The 22,501-nt window shown below is 43.7% G+C and overlaps 1 protein-coding gene across 10 annotated transcripts in view; it reads right to left on the reverse strand.

Annotated features, from left to right (window-relative positions):
* IFT88 (intraflagellar transport 88) overlaps positions 1 to 9,565 on the reverse strand; it is a 76,598-nt gene extending 67,033 nt beyond the window's left edge. For 8 of the 10 annotated variants that reach the window (XR_003434856.1, XM_027116728.1, XM_027116736.1 and 5 more), the window contains exons 1-2: positions 9,442 to 9,544; positions 3,337 to 3,432 (exon numbers count right to left, since the gene is read on the reverse strand). Coding sequence is in view for 9 of the 10 variants with exons in the window: in XM_027116728.1 (XP_026972529.1) it covers positions 3,337 to 3,426 (90 nt within the window). In the remaining variant the exon portion in view is untranslated. Of the gene's footprint in view, positions 1 to 3,336; positions 3,433 to 9,217; positions 9,237 to 9,441 lie in introns of those variants that run through there. The other 2 variants (XM_027116732.1, XM_027116727.1) reach the window with 2 other exon arrangements.
* Positions 9,566 to 22,501: the final 12,936 nt, after the last annotated feature.

Consider the following 22,501-nt stretch of genomic DNA (forward strand, 5'->3'; position numbering starts at 1 on the left):
ATAATCCACCGTCCTCCATCTGCTGACATCCAGGTAGGGCTCAAGGACTCCCGTCCTCAAATCCCCCCCACACTGTACAAAATGCCAAAGTCCCTTCCCCCCTCAGGGAGAGGAGTAATGACAATGTCAGTCAAGTTTAAGGCCATTTCACTGGCTACTGTTCAAATGGGTGCTATCAACACACGTGGTTAAAAGATCAAGTCTGCAAGGATATGGCCTTTCTACTGTTTCTCTTTTCCAAGCAGCTGGAGCAGTAGGAACAGAGAATCACCCCCATCCTTTTTCCCTCTCTCCCTCCCCTCTCTTCTTCCATATTCTGGACCATGGCTAGGAGCCTTACCTGAGAAAACCTTAGGACAGAAAAGGCTGTATTCTCTCCCAGAAATGGGGCAAACACTTGCTCTGGTTTCATCTCTGCTTGCCCAAGTGAAAATGGCTTTTCATCTCACGGGAGAGGTAAAGTCTGAGATTCAGACTAGAGCCAGCCTAGGCTCCAGCGGGTCCAACCTGTGATGCCACTTGGAACCAAAGCCTCCGTTGAAATAAAACGTTACTATGCTTTGCTGATTCCTGACCTATGCTTACATTCTCCCTGAGGAATCTGAGGAAAGTAACATTAGTCAAGTGCAAGATACCAGTGTTTCCGAGTTTCCTGGACAAAATGCCATTGTAGCCTCTCTCAAAAGCACCAAGCCTCGCCAGCTGCCAGTCTAAGCAGCCTTTGTCCCCCGTCTCTTCAGCAGCACAGGTTCGGCTCTAGCCCTCCAGACATCTGTGCTCAGTTCTCACACTCACCTCTGATTTACTGCAATCTACTTCCCACAGAAACATACTTGCTGATTATTAAAAAACAAACACAAACAATACACAAAAAATGGAGTCGATATCAATTAGCTTTTTAAAACCTTGGAGACAATTAAAGTAAAACGTTTGTATAACCAAAACGCTAATACAATGTACTTTAAATGTGATTATGTACAAGGATTCTTCTTTACTTTTACTTCAAATAATCTTCATAATCTTCCATATCAACTACATAAAATGAAGTAAGTACACAAGTCTCAGCCATAGAAACCAGGCAACTTTCACACGAAGCACAAAGCCACGGGCTGCCTTTGAAATAATTATACTACCTTGGCACATCTTTTAGGAAAAGCCTTCCAATATTGCTCAATTATTAGTAAAATTTGATTAATCAGCTCAGTGAAGTCTCAATGACAAACTAAAAACTGTCAACAAATTCTCCATTACAAATACCAAATCAACACAATTTTTGTCATTTTTTTCCTTTGTTCATGATTTGATTAACAATTTGCATAATCTATGAACACCTTAGCAACTGTTTCAAGTAATTCAGCTATATATTAATTTATACCAATTAATTAAAAGAAAACCACGGGTAAACCAAATTTTTTATTTTACTGTGTGATTTATTTTTGTGTATGATATTCTGAATATTTGCTTCAAGTTAAATAATGAAGCCACACTGTGATGACCTGAAGAGTTAGGAAGTTTCTCTGATGTTTTTAAGAATGATTATGATGATATATTAATTCCACTTGTGGGACTCTCCCCAAGGAAATGTTTGATCACAATAGAGAAAATTATTTATGCATAAAATTGCTCATTGTGCTATTGTTATTAATAGGGGCAGAAAACTATAAATAATTATCCTATAGTCAGAAAATAATCAACTGTATATAGTCGGTATTATGCAGCCATTAAAATTATATTTAAATTTTTAGGACCATGAAACTTTGTTTATGATGTAGCCAAATGTAAATAAGCAAACAGAAAAGTAAACATTAGTTCAATTCCAAACATGCTAAAAGAAAATTGTATGTGTATGCATGAACGAAAGACAAAGCAACAAAATGTTAACCGTACTCATTTCTGACTGCTGGGTAAATTATGGGTAATTTTGTTTTTCAACAATGAGCACATATTTTTTTTTTTATACATATAACTTTTACGACTGGGAGAAAGGGGGAGATTCAATGGTTTTCATAATTTATACTAGCTTAGGAAAATGCCCATGCTTTAATACAAATTTTTAAAAACTAGTCTATATAATCATATCCGTATAAGTGTCTGTATACAGGGACGGAAGAACCTGAATATATTAAAAGACAAGGGAATACAGCAAAACATCGGGTGATATATCTAATACAGGTGATCTTCAGGTAATAGTATTCATGTCATTTTATTTTTTTCTCCAATCTTATGTATTTTTCAAATTTTCTATGATGAACAGTATCTCCTAGATTTTTTTTTTCTCCTAGATTTTTATTTCATATAGAGTAAGTGAATGATTTCTATTTTCTTTTCTTGCTTTCTCTCTAGGTCTCCAATTCACAGGCAAACTTTTTTCTCCAGAGGAAAAAACAATTCAAAAATGACTGAAAGCCATATGAAAAACTCTAGAATGAGATTTCCTAAATTAGTTTAAAGTCCTCTAAATGCTAATATTTGATTCTTAAATACTAGCAAGTAAATTAACGCCCACATCCTTCATCCTTACTTTTTTTTCACACGCTAATTAAAGATAACTTTATAAAGAGTTTTCTTTGGTTTTTGTCTTTTACAATTTGGAAACTATAACTCTCACAATAATGTAAACAGATTTAAAATATTCAAGTATTTGTCTTAGCAACAATTTCATCCTGTAATTACTATACTACTAAATATTAAGCAGATATAGGTTTGTTGACATAAGCGAATATTCATAAAAGGGAAAAGGTTACGAAACAGTACACACAGTATGATACCATTTTATCCAAAAACATACAGATACAGTATACATATACACATGCATAGGGAAACATTTAGCATTAAGCACTGTAAGTTAGTTAATGTTTATCTCTGGGTGGTTTATTTCTGGGTGGTTTCATAGACAGTTTCTATGATTTTAATTTTTCTTTATATTTATTTCTATTCTCTAATTTTTCTATAAAATACTTGTATAATTTAATTCAAAGAAGAAAAATAACTACATGACATTTCAAATTTAGAGCATTAAAAAAAACTGATTTTAGGTACTTCAAGTGATCTAAATCTTGTAACTTACATATTCAGATAATTAGTACAGAAGAATACAAGTATATAATTGATCCTAATTCTTTCCCATAGACTTTTTCACATCTTTATGCTGCAATTATTACTATTGGTAGAAAGTACAGTCTTCAGTAAATAGCACTTTTCTAGGCTTTTAATCAACTTACTTAATCTAAAGCATGATAAAGCAGAACCCTCAAATCCAAAATTTCCATGAACCAGCTGGTTAGCAAAGACCAATGTAAAAAAAAAAAAAAAAAAAAAACAAATTTTTTTTTTTACCTCGGTATCATAGGTTGGATTGTAGTCATTATAACCAGAATAAAGATCATCTTCATCTGTCTCTGGGGCCAGGTGTACATTTTCCATCATTTGTACCTATGAAAAATCACTGCTGTAAATGTATTCTTCGAATAAGAAATAATTGTTAATTGAAATAAAGTATACCTATTTAACAACCTTTCTGGTCAAATTTATCTCTACATGTGTTTATGGCTTAAACTTTTTTTCATTTCAAATTCTTAAAACTAGATATCAAAACAGACACAAAGGTCAATGGAACAGAACAGAGAGACCCCAAAAAACCCATACATATATGGTCAACTGATTTATGACGAAGGAGCCAAGAATATACAATGAGGAACGGACAGTCTCTTCAATAAATGGTGCTGGGAAAACTGGACGGCCACATGCAAAAAACAAATCTGGGCCCCTACCTTACACCATAAACAAAAATCAACTCAAAATGGATTAAGGACCTGAAACAATAAAACTCCTAGAAGTAAACATAGACAGTAAGTGCCTCGACATTGGTTTTGGTGATATCTTTTTTGGATCTAACACCAAAAGCAATGGCAACAAAACTAAAAATAGATAAGTGGGACTATATCAAATTTAAAAGTTTCTGCACAGCAAATGAAACCATCAACAAAATGAAAAGGCAACCTACTGAATATCTGCAAATCATATATCTGATGAGGGGTTAATATCCAAAATATATAAAGAACTAATGCAACTCAACAACAACAATAAAAACTCGATTAAAAAATGGACAGAGTGGACCTCCCTGGTGGCGCAGTGGTTAAGAATTCACCTGCCAATGCAAGGGACACGGGTTCGATCCCTGGTCCAGGAAGATCTCACATGCCTCAGAGCAACTAAGCTCATGTGCCACAATTACTGAGCCTGCTCTCTAGAGACCACGAGCCACAACTACTGAAGCCCGCATGCCTAGAGCCCGTGCTCTGCAACAAGAGAAGTCACCGCAATGAGTAGACATTTTTCCAAATAAGACATACAGATGGCCAATATGTACATGAAAAGATTCTCAACATCACCTATCATCAGGGAAATGAAATCAAAAGAGATTTCAGCTCACACGAGTTAGAATGGTTATTATAAAAAAGATTGGGATTTCCCTGGTGGTGCAGTGGTTAAGAATCCGCCTGCCAATGCAAGGGACACGGGTTCAATCCCTAGTCCAGGAAGATCCCACGTGCCCCAGAGCAACTAAGCCGTGCGCCACAACTACTGAGCCTGCGCTCTAGAGCCCACGAGCCACAACTACTGAAGCCCGTGTGCCTATAGCCCGTGCACTGCAAGGAAGAGTAGCTGCTGCTCTCCGCAACTAGAGAAAGCCCAGGCGTGGCAACGAAGACCCAACACAGCCAAAAATAAATAAATAAATTTTAAAAAGAAAAAAAAAAAAAAGAAGACCCAACACAGCCTAAATAAATAAATAAGACTAGAGATGGTCATTCCTTGGCAGTCCAGTGGTTAGGACTCCATGCTCTCACTGCAGAGGGCCCAGGTTTGATTCCCTGGTCAGGGAATTAAGATGACATGAGCCGTGTGTTGCAGCCAGAAAAATAAAGACTAGAGATAAGCACTGGTGAGGATGTTGAGAAAACGGAACCCTCATGTACTGTTGGTGGGAATGTAAGCTGGTGTAGCCACTGTGGAAAACAGTATGCAGGTTCCTAAAAAATTAAAAATAAAGTTACTGTATGATCCAGCAATTCCACTTCTGGGTATTTATCTGAAGAAAATGAAAACACTAACTCAAAAAGGTATTTGCACCACTACGTTCATTGCATCATTACTGACAATAGGCGAGATATAGAAACAGGGCTTCCCTGGTAGCACAGTGGTTAAGGATCCGCCTGCCAATGCAGGGGACCCGGGTTCGATCCCTGGTCCGGGAAGATCCCACATGCCTCAGAGCAACTAAGCTCGTGCGCCACAACTACTGAGCCTGTGCTCTAGAGCCCACGAGCCACAACTACTGAGCCCACGAGCCACAACTACTGAAGCCCACGCACCTAGAGCCTGTGCTCCGCAACAAGAGAAGCCACCGCAATGAGAAGCCCGCACACCGCAAGGAAGAGTAGCCCCCGCTCGCCGCAACTAGAGAAACCCCACGTGCAGCAAGGAAGACCCAACGCAGCCAAAAATAATTTTTAAAAAAACGAAACAAAAAAAACTAGGTGTCAAAACATTCATTCATTGCACTTGTTTCACATTTATTCCACACCCACTACATTAAAAGGACAGTGATAGACACAGCTGATTGTACTGATTTTCAAGGAGCTCAGTATCAAGTGAAGAAAGGTATATAACAGTCAATTATAATGCAAGGCAGAAATCACTGAACACCTACCACAGGGCTAAATTAAAGAGACCAATAACACAAAACGTCAGCAAGCATATGGAGCAATGGGAATACTCATATGTTGTTTAGTGGCAGTGTAAAATGGTACAATTTGAGGAAACAATCTGGCAGTCTCATAAAATTAACATATATCTCTTATGACCCAGCAATTCCACTCCAAAGTATTTATCCAAGAGAAATGAAAATATATGTCTATAAAAAGATTTGTTTAAGTGTATTTACATGAGCTTTATTCACAATATCCAAAAATTGGCAACAGACCATACCCATCAATAGAATGGATAAGCAAAAGGTGGCATATTTAATGCAATGAAGTACTACTCAGCAATAAAAACCAGTGCACTGATGACATTTATAACAATACATAAAAATCTCAGTTATGCTGAGTGAAAGAAGCCTCACACATAACAGTACCTAATGTATGTTTCAAGTCCTAGAACAGGCAAAACTATGGCAGAAAACAATCAGAACACTAGTTGCTTCTTAGAGGTGGGGGGTAGGGACTGAATGGAAAAGGGCATGACAGAATTTTCTGAAGTGATAAATGTTCTATATCTTGACAGGTGATTTGATTACACAGACGTATGCATTTGCGAAAACTCAGTAAATGCATACTTAAGATTTCTTTTTACTGTTTGTAAATTTTTTCTTGAATGAAAAGACTATAAACAAATATTGAACTATAATTAATATACATACTCAACTATTTAAAGGCAAACTTAGTATCTGTAATTTAGTTTGAAATGTGTAAAAATAAGATGGATAAAAGGATCAATGTGATAAAGCAAGTACAGAAAAATGTTAATGGTAGAATCTATGTAGCAGGTGTGATGTTCACTGAAAAATTCTTTAAAATTTGCTGTAGATTTGCAGAGTAAATTTTCATAATAAAATGTGAAAAAAGTACAAAACAAGATGAAACAGATATCAAAGCAAAGTAAAACAGAAACATGGGAGAAATGTAATTATTGTGCATGTCTACTGTAAATGTGGTAATTATCAGAGAACTGGGGACGAATTCCCAGAAGACCACTCATTCAAATTGAGTCAATATTTTTGGCAATTTGGGAAGGGGGCTGTCCAGTTACCCAAGAAATGTAGTACTGAATTACTTTGTGTATCTCAAAATACATATTATCTTTAAAGCCTGTACAATATTAAGTGCGTCAGTAAATTCCTACAAAAATTTCAGCTTAATCTTATTGCTCAGTAAAATGCCAGATATATGTGGCCACTCATAAAATTTTAACATTACTTTAATAATAAAATTATTAATCTTTTGATATAATTCACATACCATAAAATTTACCCTTTAAGTACCGTTCAGTGATTTTTAGTATATTCACAAGGTTGTGCAGCCATCACCACTATCCAATTCCAGAACATTTCATCACCCCATGGAGAACCCTGGGGCCCTTTAGCAGTCACTCTCCATTTCTCCCTCCTCCTGTCTCAGAGGATTTGCGGATTCTGGACATTCCATAAAAAAGGAATCATCCAATATGTGGTATTTTGTGTCTGGCTTCTTTCACTTAGCATTTTTTCAAGGGTCATCGATGGTATAGCATGTATCAGTACTTTATTCCTTTTTATCGCTGAATAATATTCCATCATAAGGATATACAACATTTTGTCTGTTAATGGACATTTGGATTGTTTCCACTTTTGACCATTATGAATAGCTACTGCAGGACTTCCCGGGTGGTCCAGTGGTCAAGAATCCACCTTCCAATGCAGGGGACCTGGGTTCCATCCCTGGTGAGGGAACTAATATCCCTTTTGCCGCAGGGCAACTAAGCTTGTGTGCTGCAACTACGAAGCACACAAGCCACAACTAGAGATCCCACGCACCACAACGAAGATCCTGCACGCCGCAACTAAAGATGCTGCATGCCACAACTAAGACCCGATGCAGCCAAAAAATAAAAGTAAATAAATATTTTTTTAAAAAACTACTGCACTGGGGCTTCCCTGGTGGCGCAGTGGTTGAGGGTCCACCTGCTGATGCGGGGGACACGGGTTCGTGCCCCGGTCCGGGAGGATCCCACATGCCGCGGAGCGGCTGGGCCCGTGAGCCATGGCCGCTGAGCCTGCGCGTCTGGAGCCTGTGCTCCGCAACGGGAGAGGCCACAACAGTGAGAGGCCCGCGTAACGCAAAAAAAAAAACCAAAAAAAAAAAAAAAAAAAACTACTGCACTATGGGGAATTCTCTGCCGGTCCAGTGGTTAGGACTCAGTGCTTGGCAGAGCCAAAAAAGAAGAATCCCTTATATGTTCCTGATACTAGACCTTATCAGATAAATGACTAGAAACTATTTTCTCCCATTCTGTGCACTCTTTCCCCCTCTTGACAGTGTCCTTGGAAGCACAAAAGCTTTTAAATTTGATGATGCACACATATTTTTTGTTTGCGCTTTGGGTGTTACAGCTAAAAAACCACTGCCTAATCCAAGGTCAAGAAGATTTACACCTGTTTTCTTCTAAGAGTTTTATGGCTTTAGCGCTTAGATTTAGGTCTTTTAATTTCTCATTACTTTTTGGAGATGAAAATTCACTATGAGAGCAAATGTCAATCATATAGAAATGTTCATTCCAAAATAGCCCCCCAAAATATTGTCAGTGGTAGAAGACATACAAAATATTTTAACTTAAAAGCTTTAGGTCAGGTAATGGGACACCAGTGGTTCTCAAAGGTCAGTGTGTGTCAGAAACCCAAGGGCTGGGACTTCCCTGGCGGTCCAGTGGTTGGGACTCCACGCTTCCACTGCAGGGGACCTGGGTTCGATCCCTGGTCCAGGAAGTAGGATCCCACGTGCCATGCCGCGCGGCCAAAATAACAACAAACAAATCTATGCTAAACTGATAGGCAAAGTAATTTTGAAAAAACGAAAGAAACCCAAGGGCTTGTTAAAATCAGACTGCCACTCCCCCATACCGGTTTCTGATTCACCAAGTCTCAGGTGGGAGTCGCCAGCATCCCCCTCCACCCCTTGGAATGTGGATTTCTAACAAGTTCCCAAGCGTTGCTCCTGCTGCTGCTCCGGGGACCACACTGTGAGGACCACTGTGTTCAACAGAAACCACCTAATTACAAGTCCCATTTAAGTCAATTTAGCTTACACGTCTCTCAGAACAACAAGCAACTTTTACAACTGGAGATCCTTTCTTCTGGGCTGTCCCCAGACCAAAACAGTTCAGATCTGAGAGAGACTCGGGGTGACCGACGCGGAGGGTAGGGTGCGGTGGGGAAAGGTGAAGCACTCAGGGAACAGCTAAGGCGGCGAAGGTCCGCCACAGCCCGGGTTTCCCGGGTTCTGCTGCCAAGGCAGCTCCCGGGCTCGCGCCGTCTGGACTGAGCGCGGGAAGCGCCCCCCACCCCGCTTCCCCGGGGCCCCGCCCCCGTCCCCACCGGCGGCCTCTCGCCCCCCGGGGGCCGCACCGGACAGCCCGGCCGCCCACTGGAGCGGACTGACTCCGGCCCGGGAATGCCCACCTCCGCGAGACGGGGCCCGAGCTCGTGCCTCCCTCACCCGCCGAGCCTTCCCGGGAATTTCTGCGCTTCCCGTCACGAACGCTGGGTCAGGGGCTCAAGGGCCGCGCGCGGGCTGCGGGCGGGGGCGCACGGGCCGGCGGCGGGGGAGGGGCAGAGCCCCCGCGACCCCCCACGGCCCCCCCGGAGGGCGGCGGGCACCCGCGCCGCCCGGGGCCCTCTCCTACCTCGCGGCGAGGGGAGCAGGGAGACCGCGAGGGCTGCGGGGTTGGCGCGGCCTTTCCGGAACTCGGCGGAGAGCTGCGCAGCCGTGGCGTTGCCACGCGCGGATCTAAGGAAGCCGCTCCCACAGTGCTCCGCGAGGGGGCGGGGCGATACAGGTGGGCGGGGCCGAGCCTGGAGGGCGGGGAGGGGCCTGAGCGGAGAGGGGCGGGGCCGGCTCCGGCTAGGGAGCTGGAGCCGAGGGGCCCCGCGGAGGCGGTCTTGGCGGGCGGTGAGTGGGACAGGAACTTGGGGGAAGCCCACGTCTCCTAGATCCTGATGAAATCATCCGGAAGGCAGATCACCGGCGGGTGGTGCTGGTTGCTGTGAATAGCTCCGGTGGCCGCCGCACTAGCTGTGAGCCCTGGAAGCGCGTCCGGGCAGGCAGCTGGCTGTCTGGACCCCTCCCGCGGTTCCCCCCGGTCCCGGCTAGAGCCGAAGCCGCCCGCGCGGCCCCGCGCACCTCGTGGTCCTGTCCTGTCCTGTGCTCCTGCCCTGGACACGTCGAGGGCGGCCCGAGACGCGCCAAAGCCGGCACCCAGCCTGAGTGACGCTAAGCAAGAGAACGAGGAATGAAGTTAATAACCGGTTCACATATTTAAAGTTTGTCTTAAATTTTCAAGATAAATTGGCGGGGAGGCGTCTAAAGACACCAGTGTAATTAGTGAGTTTTGGAAGACTGAGATGTTGTCTCCCTCCAGTGCAAAAGGCGATTTATGCTCTCTGGCATATTAGGGATGATGTCTGAGCATCGTGCTGGCCTGCAGTTCATCATAAAAAACTGAGGTTTCCAAACTTTAGGGCCCCTCAGCTGTGACACAAACTCACTGTGCGTGCAGCAGCCGCCTGCGCTACCCCTGTGGGACTGGGGAGGTGTGTGGGCAGAGGGAGTGTGAAGCTCAGGCTGCTTGCTGGGCTGTGACAATAAGGTCCTCTGTCTCTGACCAGGTGTTTCTGCCAGCTGTCAGGACACCCTGTTAGCTTGTCAGCTTGGAGACCTGGTCAAGTCTTAACACGGCTCTTGAGAGTATCTAGCCACCCAGCCTGGCTCAAAGTAGCTGTTCACTACATGTTTTGTGAGTTAATTCCTGAACACTGTAGAGCCCTTCAAATCACTGCACTTCGGTATATGGAAACCATTTTCATTATCTGTTTAGATCTCCAGGCTGTAAATTTGCAGCTCCCTCGATTGTTAAAAAATATATTTATTTCTTTATTTATTTTGGCTGTTAGCTGGAGCATGCAGGATCTTCTTTATTTATTTATTTTTGGCTGCGTTGGGTCTTTGTTGCTGTGCGCAGGCTTTCTCTAGTTGCGGTGAGCGGGGGCTACTCTTCGTTGGGGTGCACAGGCTTCTCATTGCAGTGACTTCTCTTGTTGCAGAGCACGGGCTCTAGGCGCGTGGGCTTCAGTAGTTGTGGCACGCGGGCTTAATAGTCATGGCACGCAGGCTCTAGAGCTCAGGCTCAGTAGTTGTGGCGCACGGGCTTAGTTGCTCCGCGGCGTGTGGGATCTTCCCGGACCAGGGCTCAAACCCGTGTCTCCTGCATTGGCAGGCGGATTCTTAACCACTGTGCCACCAGGGAAGCCCCCTTCATTTTAAATGTTGTAATGAAGCTACTATTTTTTTAATATATTTATTTATTTACTTGGCTCCATCGGGTCATAGTTGTGGCGTGCGGGATCTTCCTTGCCGCATGCGGGATCTTTAGTTGTGGCAAGGCACACTCCTAATGCAGGGGGGCCCGGGGTTCGAGCCCTGGTCGGGGAACTAGATCCCACACGCCACAAGTAAGAGCTCATATGCCACAACTAAAGATCCTACGTGCTGTAACTGAAGCTACTATTTATTAAGCACATGCCTACATCGGCAGACAAAATGTTAAGGTCACATAGCTCATATTACTAAAATACAAGCTCCAGAGAGAACAGAGATTCTTGTTTCCATCACTTCCAACCTGGAGGGCTAGGCAGCAGACAATCACTGCATTTTGTGGTGTTTTTCTGGGCAGAAGAGGTGAAAGGTTTTCACAGTGCCTAATAAATTACTTATTAGATAAACCAAGTGTTGCCAAGCTGGGGTGGGAATCCAGTGGTGGTAACACCTATGGTGTACTTGAGTAAACTTTTACGAATAAACAGTAACTATAAAACTATGTTATGGGACTTCTCTTGTGGCGCAGTGTTTGAGAGTTTGCCTGCCGATGCAGGGGACACGGGTTCGTGCCCTGGTCCGGGAAGATCCCACATGCCGCGGAGCAGCTGGGCCCGTGAGCCATGGCCGCTGAGCCTGCGCGTCCAGAGCCTGTGCTCCGCAACAGGAGAGGCCACGGCAGTGAGAGGCCCGCATACCACAAAAAAACAAACAAACAAACAAAAACTATGTTATGAGCTCTGATAGTGGTAGATCCACAGGACCTCACGTACACCAGGTGTTAGGGACCGAATTGTCGCCCCCAAATTCAAATGTGGAAGCCCTGACCCCCAGGACCTCAGACTGTGACAGTATTTGGAGACAGGGCCTTTAAAGAGGGATTAAGTTAAAAGGGGGCCTCGCGGGTGCTCTTGCCACCTGGTTTCCTTCTCTCCGGGCTCTTCTCACCACCTCCTCAGCACTCTGGCATCTCCTCTCTTGCTGTCACTCAGTCTGTTTTCCACACTGCAGCCAAAGTGGTCACCCTTCAGTGAAGGTCTGATCACCTCGTTCTCTGCGCAGGACCTTTTGGTGCCCTCTCTCCCCACTGGCCTTGACCTCTGGACAAAGTCTAAACTCCATGTTGTGCCTTACAAGGCTCTTCAGGGGCCAGGACACAGGAATCTGTTGCAGCCAAGAAAAATCAATTCTTGCTAACTGAAGCAGAAAAGGAATTTTTTGGAACGATGTGGGGTAACTCAGAATTGTCAGAGAGGCTGAGGAGCAAAGTTTGGAAAAGCAACAGCAGCTCAGGCAGGCAAGGCCCAGCCAAAGTCGGCTCACGGGAGCGAGCTGCCGAAGTCATGACCAACCCTCGCCGTTTGCTCAGGCAAACCAGGAGCAGTTGGTCGCCCTGCTTAGCCGGCTGCTGTGGCCCTGCCATCTCAGTACCTCAAGGCCCTCTCGCCGGTGGACGCGCTCTCACACAGCTGTGCTCTGGCACGTAGCACTTTACCACTGGACCCTGGTTCCATCATAGCCACTGGGAACCGTTTCTAACCACCCTGCCCTTTGTCTGCCTCCTGAGCCCCAGATGGGAATGCCAGCTTGCTGTGTGTCGGTCAAATGCCGTGTTCTGGCTTCCAGGGAGCTCAGACGGAGGGTGTCTGCTCCCCGAAGCTTCCTCCCACCCATTTTGGGATCCTCCTAAAATACGAAGGGTGTCAGATGCTGGGCAGCCAACAATGTCCATGGACAAACGTCCACGACACCACTCCTCCCCTTGGCCTCCTCGCCGGCACGTCGTGCCCCGGCCATACGTGCTTTCAAGTCTTCCTCACCCCCAGGCCTTCACAGCACACTATTCTCTTTTCCTAAAATGATCTTTCCTACTGTCCTCTTAGCCTGGCCACCTCTGTCCAGAAGGCCTTCCCTAGTCGCTGAGTACTAGTTTGCTAGGGCAGCCGTAACAAAGTACCGCATGCTAGGTGGCTTAAAAACAGAAATTTACTTCCCAGTGCGCTGGAGGCTAAACTTCAAGATCAAGGTGTGGGCAGGCATGGTTTCTTCTGAGATCTCTCCTTGGTCTGGCCGCTCTCTGCTACCCCTTCACATGGTCTCCCTCTGGGCACCCTGTGTGTCCTAATCTTCTCCTCTTATGAGGACATGAGTCACATTGGATGAAGACCCACCCACAAGGGCTCCTTTTAATTTAATCCCCCGTCTCCAAATACTGTCACATTCTGAGGTCCTGGGGGTCAGGGCTTCCACATTTGAATTTGGGGGACACGATTCGGTCCCTAACACCTGGTGTACGGTGGATCTACCACTATCAGAGCTCATAACACAGTTTTATAGTTACTGTTTATTCGTCAAAGTTTACTCAAGTACACCATAGGTGTTACCACCACTGGATTCCCACCCCCAGCTTAGCAACACTTGGTTTATCTAATAAGTAATTTATTAGGCACTGTGAAAACCTTTCACCTCTTCTGCCCAGAAAAATACCATGAAATGCAGCGGCTGCCTGTTAAATATTTTAAATTATCATGGCTTTTTTTTTTTTGCCCCAAAAGCTAAAAGCAAATTAGCCTGAAAATGTAGAGTGAAATTTTTTTCTCATCTTTTTTAAAAAATAAATTTATTTATTTATTTATTCATTTTTCCCTGCATTGGGTCTTCATTGCTGCGTGCGGGCTTCCTCTAGTTGCAGCAAGCGGGGCTACTCTTCCTTGCGGTGCGCGGGCTTCTCGTCTTGGTGGCTTCTCTTTTGTGGAGCATGGGCTCTAGGTGCTGGGGCTTCATGAAACAGTGAAATTCAGTGCTTTCTACTGTCAGCATTAAGTATTTTTATTGCTCTGTGTCAGCTATATTCAGGGTCTAACAGTAGCATTTGTTCGTTTGTTCATTCATTCATTCAACTGTAAGAGTTTCACCAATGGATAAGCCAGAAATAAGGCATTCCTGGCAGATGGAAAAACGTCTGGAAGCTGCACTGTCTAATATGGTAACCATTAGCTGCTGGTAACTATTTAAAATAAAGTTTAAATCAATTCAATATAATTTTTATTTGTTTTATTTTTGGCTGCATTGGGTCTTCATTGTAGTGCATGGGCTTCTCATTGTGGTGGCTTCTCTTGTTGCAGAGAACGCGCTCTAGGCGCGCGGGTTTCAGTAGTGTGGCACACGGGCTCAGTAGTTGTGGTTCGCGGGCTCTAGAGCTCAGGCTCAGTAGTTGTGGCACATGGGCTTAGTTGCTCCGCGGCATGTGGGATCTTCCTGGACCAGGGCTCGCACCTGTGTCCCCTGCATTAGCAGGCGGATTCTTAAGCACTGCGTCACCAGGGAAGCCCTCAATTTAAATCAACTATAAAGTTTAGTTCCTTAGTCTCATTAGCTGCGTTCCACGGGTGTGTGTCGGAGACTCACGTGCAAAACTTTTCCATTATCACACAAGGGTCTACAGGCAGTGCTGGGAGGATGCAGAGAACACTAAACTCACTGGACTGCACCTGAAAACAGTTGGAATAAACTATAGTAGTTTGTAAGTGCCAAAGCATGATCTAAAGAATCATCAGTGACCTGATAGTATTTTTTTAAATATGTGTGAGATAAATTCTTCTAAATATCTATAATAATTCAATACAGAATGTTGAGAAATGAATTATTGTTTTTGTTTTTTATTTTTTTGGCCATGCCGACTGTCTTGCGGGATCTTAGTTCCCCAGCCAGGGATTGAACCTGTGCCCCCTGCAGTGGACGTGCCGAGTTCTAACCACTGGACCGCGAGGGAATTTCCGAGAAATGAATTATTGTTGTATTCACATGTGCTTTTCAAAATTCTCCGTATGAAGAACAAGATATCACTTCACTGAAACACTGTTAGTCGCCACATTCATTCGGTTCATGTTTGAGTGGGTTTGTTTAATTCCGGGGGCACATGGGGGTGGTTTGGGAAGATGTTAGGTTTTGTCTTTTTGAGGTGGCTTGTATATAACATTGTTGAACTGCGTCAAAAGGCAAGAAAAATCTCTCTTTTTTATTGCAAATGTGTCTCTATCCAGCAATGACTTTGAAAGGGAGATCTAAGTACTTTCTGTACAACCCCAGAAAAGAAAGTCGAGGTCCCTCAGGGTGAGGGTCCTGCCTGTCCTGCTTGCTTAACTGAGACCCCCTGCTGGTTGACTGAGCCCCTTACCTTCTGTCTTGGTTTCTCACCCTGAGCCTTCTGCCACCCCCAGAATCCTGAGCCCAGGCAGAGATGAAATCCTTGAGTGACATCTTCTCTGAGTGAATTCAGAAATCATCTGGAGGGAATTCCCTGGTGGTCTAGTGGTTAGGGCTTTATGCTCTCACTGCTGAGGGCCCGGGTTCAATCCCTGGTTGGGGAACTAAGATCCCACAAGGGGCTGCCCATGTGGCCAAAAAAAAAAAAAAAGAGAGAGAGAGAGAGAGAAATCATCTGGGCAGAAGCCATAGTGACTATAATGGTTATGAAATGCTGAGTTTCTGACAAGGAGCTACGATCTATCTGGACACAGTTACATTCAAGCACACGGATTCTCTAGATGATATTATACTCATCACAGCCTCTGTCATATATGGTTGTACAGGTTGTGTGCTGCAGAAGGGGGCGACATCTAAGGAGGGGTTATTCACATAATAGTTTTCATAGATTTGCTGCTTATAATAATAAAAACAATTTTCCAGAAGATGGCAGTAAAGTATCTTGTTCGAAAACATCAGTATAGTATGACAATTTTCTGGGGGTGGGAATGTGGGACGCCGCCAGGAAGGAGCTGGATTCTTGGTCCAGAAGGAGGCAAAGTTACATTGTTGCATATTGCTTGCACTACCCAGGAGTGCCGCATAAGGCGCCACGCGTGCATCCCGTGGGTTGTAGGCGTAACAATGAAGTGTCACATGTACTGACACACACCAACCCAGGGCTGTTGTGTGGACCTACTGGCCAGTATAAAGCCTGCCATATTCTGCTGCGTAGGGTCTTCCTTCCATCTTTCTTCAACCAAGCTGTGCTCCAATAAAGTGTGATACGAGAAAAATCTTGCGTATGGCGGCTCGTTATTCTGCTGGTCGGATAACGGCTCGCCGCAAGTGGTGCCGAAACCCGGGAACTTCGTTGCGCCCTGCATGGAGGACCGATTCAGAACTCGACACACGGAGTGAACCGGTAATTTTGCCGGTAAGTAGCTTTTGTGCCTTGCACTATCTTGTAATGGTGTAAATCTTTTAGTGAAAATCAGTAAAAGTACATAATGGGCAATACTAATGTTAACCCCACGGCAAATTTTCATGCCCCGATACAGGCACTTTTACGGGATCGGGGGTTGATGTTATCTCACAAGACCATTGGCCGTTTACTGAATGATATAGATCAAACAGCGCCATGGTTTGGAGTTTCAGGTACTTTGACTATCCCTTCATGGGAGAAATTAGGGAAGGATTTGCACCGTTTTCATGAGGAGGGTAAGCTGTGCCGTGGGACTTTCCCTTTGTGGAATTTAGTTCGATCTTGCCTGAAGGAGGGAAAGTGTACAGACATAGTGAAACAAGCGACGCAAGTTTTGCGGTCATATCAAGATAGTGCTTCCGAAGCAGGCAGTCATAAGGCTACAGATGATAGGCCTACAAAAGTAGAATTAGGAGATAATAAAGAGGAAATGTGTGTTAAGAAAAAGTTAAAATATAGACAACCAAACGCCCAAGAGACTGGGCGAGAACCATTGTATCCGCTATTGTCTGGCTTGCAAGCCATGTATTTATCAGATGATGAAGAGCTGGATCCCGGCGACGCTGCGGATTTGACAGAAGCTGCTGCAAAATATGAGGAGGAACATTATGGCCCTTTTGGGGCTTTGCCCCCTGCCTTAGGGAGTGTTGCTCAACCTAGGCGTTCTGCGCCTTCCATTCCTTCCCCGAAATGTACTTTTATTCCCCGCGAGGCTTGGTTCCAAGTTCCTTCTTCTTTGTCTAATGCATTCCCAGTATTTGAAGACCCGGCTACACGCCAGCGATATTATGATATGATAGATCATAAATTAATTAGAGATCTTGCAGAAGCTTCCAAACGAGATGGCATTTCTGCTAATTATACTATTATGCTTTTACAACGGCTTACAAGAAATGCCTTGACTCCTACTGATTGACAAGATATTGCTCGTGCGTGTTTAACGATGGGGCAATATTTAGACTGGAAGTCTATTGTTTCTGATTTGGCTCACAGCCAAGCGAGGGAAAATGCTGCCAATGGGCAGCCTGCCTGGAATGTAGATATGTTATTAGGACAAGGACAGTAGATAAATAATCAGACTATGTTCCCTGTACAAGTTTATCAGCAAATAAATGAGATTAATATGCGTGCTTGGCGAGCCCTCCCAAATAAAGGGGAGGTGTCAAGGAATTTAACAAAAATAATACAGGGAGGCACAGAGCCATTTTCTGATTTTGTAGCCCGAATGATAGAAGCGGCGGAAAGAATTTTTGGTAATGTGGGTGAGGCGATGCCTCTAGTAAAACAACTTGTTTATGAACAATGTACAAAAAAATGCCTATGCCAGTCCATGCTAAGAGTCAAATACTCCCAATTTTATATGCTAGTGATTGCTCTATGTATACTCCTTGTATAGATCCGCAGAATATGGATTGGATATCATATAATGGCAGTTCTGTTAGAATTAATAGAACCCTTTGTTTTAGTTGGGATTTAAATGTAAGCTGTATAGGCTTGTTATGGAAAAGACTTGTTGCCTGGGATAATCCATTGAAACATAATCAAATGCCGTTTAATATGCTGTCTGAAGCCCTATCCAAAATATCTTTAGGTGCTCAATCTGGCTCAGGTGATGGAGCAAATGGCTCAGAGTTTATGAATGTGACTACTTTATTATTTTATCATGATGGAGTGATTCCTGTAAGGAATAAAAAAGTTAATCAGACCAAGGGAAATAACACGTTAAATTTTTTATCCTGTGTTCCAAATGTTAGGTACCCTCCGGTATTTACATCTTGTGCTGGTAAGGATTCTGCATCGTTACAAGTTGCCCATGGTTTTCGATTATCATTTAATATAAAGTCTTTTGTGGGCAGGAAAAAATGTAATGCTTCTAATATTACCTGGTATTCTGAAGGGTGGCCGTTTTATTCTTGGGTTGTGACTAATGATGCTGGCGCTAATATGGATCTTTCTGCGTTGGCCATGATTTATTCTAGTAATGGCACTTTGTTTAATGTAAGCGGGGAGGTTAAATTACCTAATTTTAAGGTAGCTAATAAAAGTCAAATATATAAATTGAAATTACGTAGTATACTAAATTCTTTGTATAATTATTCCAAGCTTGCAGCTGTGATATGTGTACAACCCCCTTTTATGTTTTTATTGTCTAATGATACAGAAGGATGTAATAAGGGCGTTTCTTGCTGGATTTCACAATGTTGGAATGGAACAATCGTACAGACTGCTGTAGTACTACGTATACCTACATTTGTTCCCATTCCAGTTAAGGCAGATCCCGCTACGTTTCCATTAGTTAATTTGGTGAGGCAGCGGCGGGATTTTGGGATTACTGCTGCACTTATAATTGCCTTAACTGCTTCTGTGACGGCGGCCACCACTGCTGCTGCAGCAATGGTGAATCAGGTACAATCAGCTGCTGTAATTAATGGTATAGTAAAGCAGACGTCGCTAGCATTAGAAAATCAGAATCGTTTTAATACACATTTACATGCTGGCATTTTGTCTTTGAATCAACGGATGGATTTGCTGGAGGATGCCTTTGAAGAATTGTATGATATGCTTCAGCTTGGTTGTGTTGCTAAATTTAATCATCTTTGTGTTACTCCCTATAAAATTATAGGACGCTTAAACCAAAGTAAACTGATTGGAGAATATTTAAAAGGAAATTGGTCCGAAGAAGCAGAGAGACTGCTGTTTGAACAACGATTACAGATTATTCATCTTAATACTACCGAGTTACACCCTGTTTCTTTTGGGAATTTTGCTTCATGGCTATCCTCTACTTTTCTTTTCTTTAAAAAATGGGTAGACATGGGGGCTTTTGGCATCCTTTGTGCAGTGGGGATCGCACTATGCCTGTGGTTGGTGTGTCGTCTGAAACGTAAGTCACATACACAGAAGATCATGTTGATACAAGCCTTGGTGGCCATTAAAAACGGCCAGCCTGCCGGTGCCTGGATCTCCCTGCTAAACAAGTCCTAATGGTTGCCCCTGCACAGGATGGCCATGAGCCATTGCACTCCTAGTGGGAACCTCTGCTTAAAATCAGCCCTTACACCCCGCGCTGTAAGCAGCATTGCACTATGGGAGGGTGATTTCTGCCGCCCATGACAATAGCCCTTGAACAGCCATGTCCCCTTGGGGACAAGACTTGTACGGGCGATCGTCGTGTGGTCTAAGGACATAAACAAAAAGGGGGAGATGTGGGACGCCGCCAGGAAGGAGCTGGATTCTTGGTCCAGAAGGAGGCAAAGTTACATTGTTGCATATTGCTTGCACTACCCAGGAGTGCCGCATAAGGCGCCACGCGTGCATCCCGTGGGTTGTAGGCGTAACAATGAAGTGTCACATGTACTGACACACACCAACCCAGGGCTGTTGTGTGGACCTACTGGCCAGTATAAAGCCTGCCATATTCTGCTGCGTAGGGTCTTCCTTCCATCTTTCTTCAACCAAGCTGTGCTCCAATAAAGTGTGATACGAGAAAAATCTTGCGTATGGCGGCTCGTTATTCTGCTGGTCGGATAACGGCTCGCCGCAGTGGGAATATAGTGTTTTGAGGAAAAAGTGCCTTTTTCTTACTTACAGAAAGGTGTGAAATGGCTTATCACTTGCTCTAGGTCCTGTAGAAAATCAGCCCTCTATTACTGGCGAAAATGAACAAATGAAGTTTAATAGGTAGAGGAAAGGAAAAAGAATTATCAGGGATATATTTCGAAATTCTAGCTTCCAAAATGCCGACTCTTTGTTAAAATAATAATATCAATATATTATATGTGTTATATAGTATGAATAATACAGTGTAATTTAAGCTTTCCTAGACCTCATGGGACCGTGGGTATAAATGTGCTTTATGAAAATAGAGAGGAACCCTTTAGTTTTGAGGTACATGTTTCTGTCTCCTCAAAAGTCTCCCCCCTAAAATACAAACTGTCTTCAGTCTATGGTTCCTCCCCCAAAATACACATTTTTATAGCAGTTACAAAGCTGTCCCTGAGACCCAAATTCTCGAACACTAAGCATTACCATGTATGCACAGATCCTTTCTTAACTCAAAAACATAAATACCATGGCCTCTATTCTCTTAAACCTTTATATACTTACTTCTTAAGAAATATTTTAGGGGGAGGGATAAATCAGGACCTTGGGATGAACACACACACACTACTATATGTAAGATAGATAACCAACAAGGACCTACTGTATAGCACAGGGAACTGTAGTCAGTATTCTGTAGATAACCTATATGAGATAAGAATCTAAAAAAGAATGAATATATGTATATGTATAACAGAATCACTTTGCTGAACACCTGAAACTAACACAACATTGTAAGTCAACTATACTCCAATGAAACTAAAATATTAAAAAAATACTTCAATAATCCGAGTCTTAAAAGTAAATTGGGGTCACTTAAGAGCAGAGCATTTGACCAGATATCCCAAGTGGATCTTCTCATTGCTAACGACCCTCTAGGCTGAGTGCTAGGTCCACTGATGTTGTCCCATTGGTATCTGAACGCTTTCTTGCCTCTGGGCACACAAGCCAACCTGGTACCCTTCCTGCACCAAACACACATCAACAATTTCTCCATGGAGTCCTGGTTCCTTTTAGTGAAAATGGCATTACAGACCAAGATTTGGGCATCTGGGGTTCAGATCAGATTTGAGATACTGGGTATTGTTAAGCCTGGGCTGTTTCAGCGAGCAGAGCTGGAAAATACCTTTTTTTTTTTTTTTTTTTAAGGTGTGAGTTCTTACTGATATTTTCAATTCAATTCTAACATCACAGCATTCCTCTTTAAACTCTTTGTTTCTATAATTATACCTTATTTTATGGTGAAATCTTCCTGCTAAACGAAATCAACATATTTATTTGATTTGTCTAGAATACAAAAAAAAAAGTTAAGAATAGCAATATGATATTGGTGTGAAATATAAAACGACAAAATGCAGTTCAAGATTTTCTTGATGGCCAGTAGGCGCATGAAAAGATGCTCAACATCACTAATTATTAGAGAAATGCAAATCAAAACTGCAGTGAGGTACCACCTCACACCAGGCAGAGTGGCCATCATTAAAAAGTCTACAAATAGGACTTCCCTGGTGGTGCAGTGGTTAAGAATCCGCCTGCCAATGCAGGGGACACGGGTTCGAGCCCTGGTCCGGGAAGATCCCACATGCCGCGGAGCAGCTAAGCCCCTGCACCACAACTGCTAAGCCCCCGCACCTAGAGCCCGCACGCAGCAATGAAGACCCAATGCAGCCAAAAAGAAATAATAAATAAATAAATAATAATTTTAAAAAGAGGGCTTCCCTGGTGGCGCAGTGGTTGAGAGTCTGCCTGCCGATGCAGGGGACACGGGTTCGTGCCCCGGTCCGGGAAGATCCCACATGCCGCAGAGCGGCTAGGCCCACGAGCCATGGCCGCTGAACCTGCGCGTCCGGAGCCTGTGCTCCGCAACGGGAGAAGCCACAGCAGTGAGAGGCCCGCGTACCGCAAAAAAAAAAAAAAAAAAAAGAGAGACACTGCCATTGAGGTGGTTTCATCTTAGAAATGAGTGGAAATACACAAGGAATTCAGCCTCTGAAATGTGCCCCAAATTCACCTTAGCCATCATCTGGCCCATCTTCAGTGGCTGAATACTTGGTTATATGTGCAAGATTTGTAAAAAGGAAACTTTGGCGGTGCAAACCCATTCCAGTGAATAATACTTGATTTCTAATTATGTTAGAATCTACATGTTTTCATGGGCTGGATGCAGTTTTAACTTCATCAGGTTAACAGCTTCCTCTTCTGAACCACGGACCTTCCTCTCATACTTGAGTCTCAGGCTACCCAAGTTGAATTTCCAAAGATAAATTAGAATCTCATGGGACTTCCCTGGCAGTCCAGTGGTTAAGATTCCCCGCCTCCATTGCAGGGGGCACGGGTTCAACCCCTAGTTGGGGAACTAAGATCCCTCATGCTGCGTGGCATGGCCAAAAAAAGAGAAAAAAAAAGAATCTCAGAAATCTATAACCAAGGTGTATCAAGATCAATTTCAATTAGGCTAATTAAAAGAGGGAAAAACATGTCAGAGATTACACATTTAAACTGTCACCAGGAAGTTCATATGAAAACCTCTCTACAGATTCAT

Source organism: Aethalodelphis obliquidens, unplaced genomic scaffold (assembly GCF_003676395.1).
Source record: "Aethalodelphis obliquidens isolate GAN/ISIS:26980383/991018 unplaced genomic scaffold, ASM367639v1 scaffold16, whole genome shotgun sequence".
In the NCBI taxonomy this organism is placed as follows: Eukaryota; Metazoa; Chordata; class Mammalia; order Artiodactyla; family Delphinidae; genus Aethalodelphis; species Aethalodelphis obliquidens.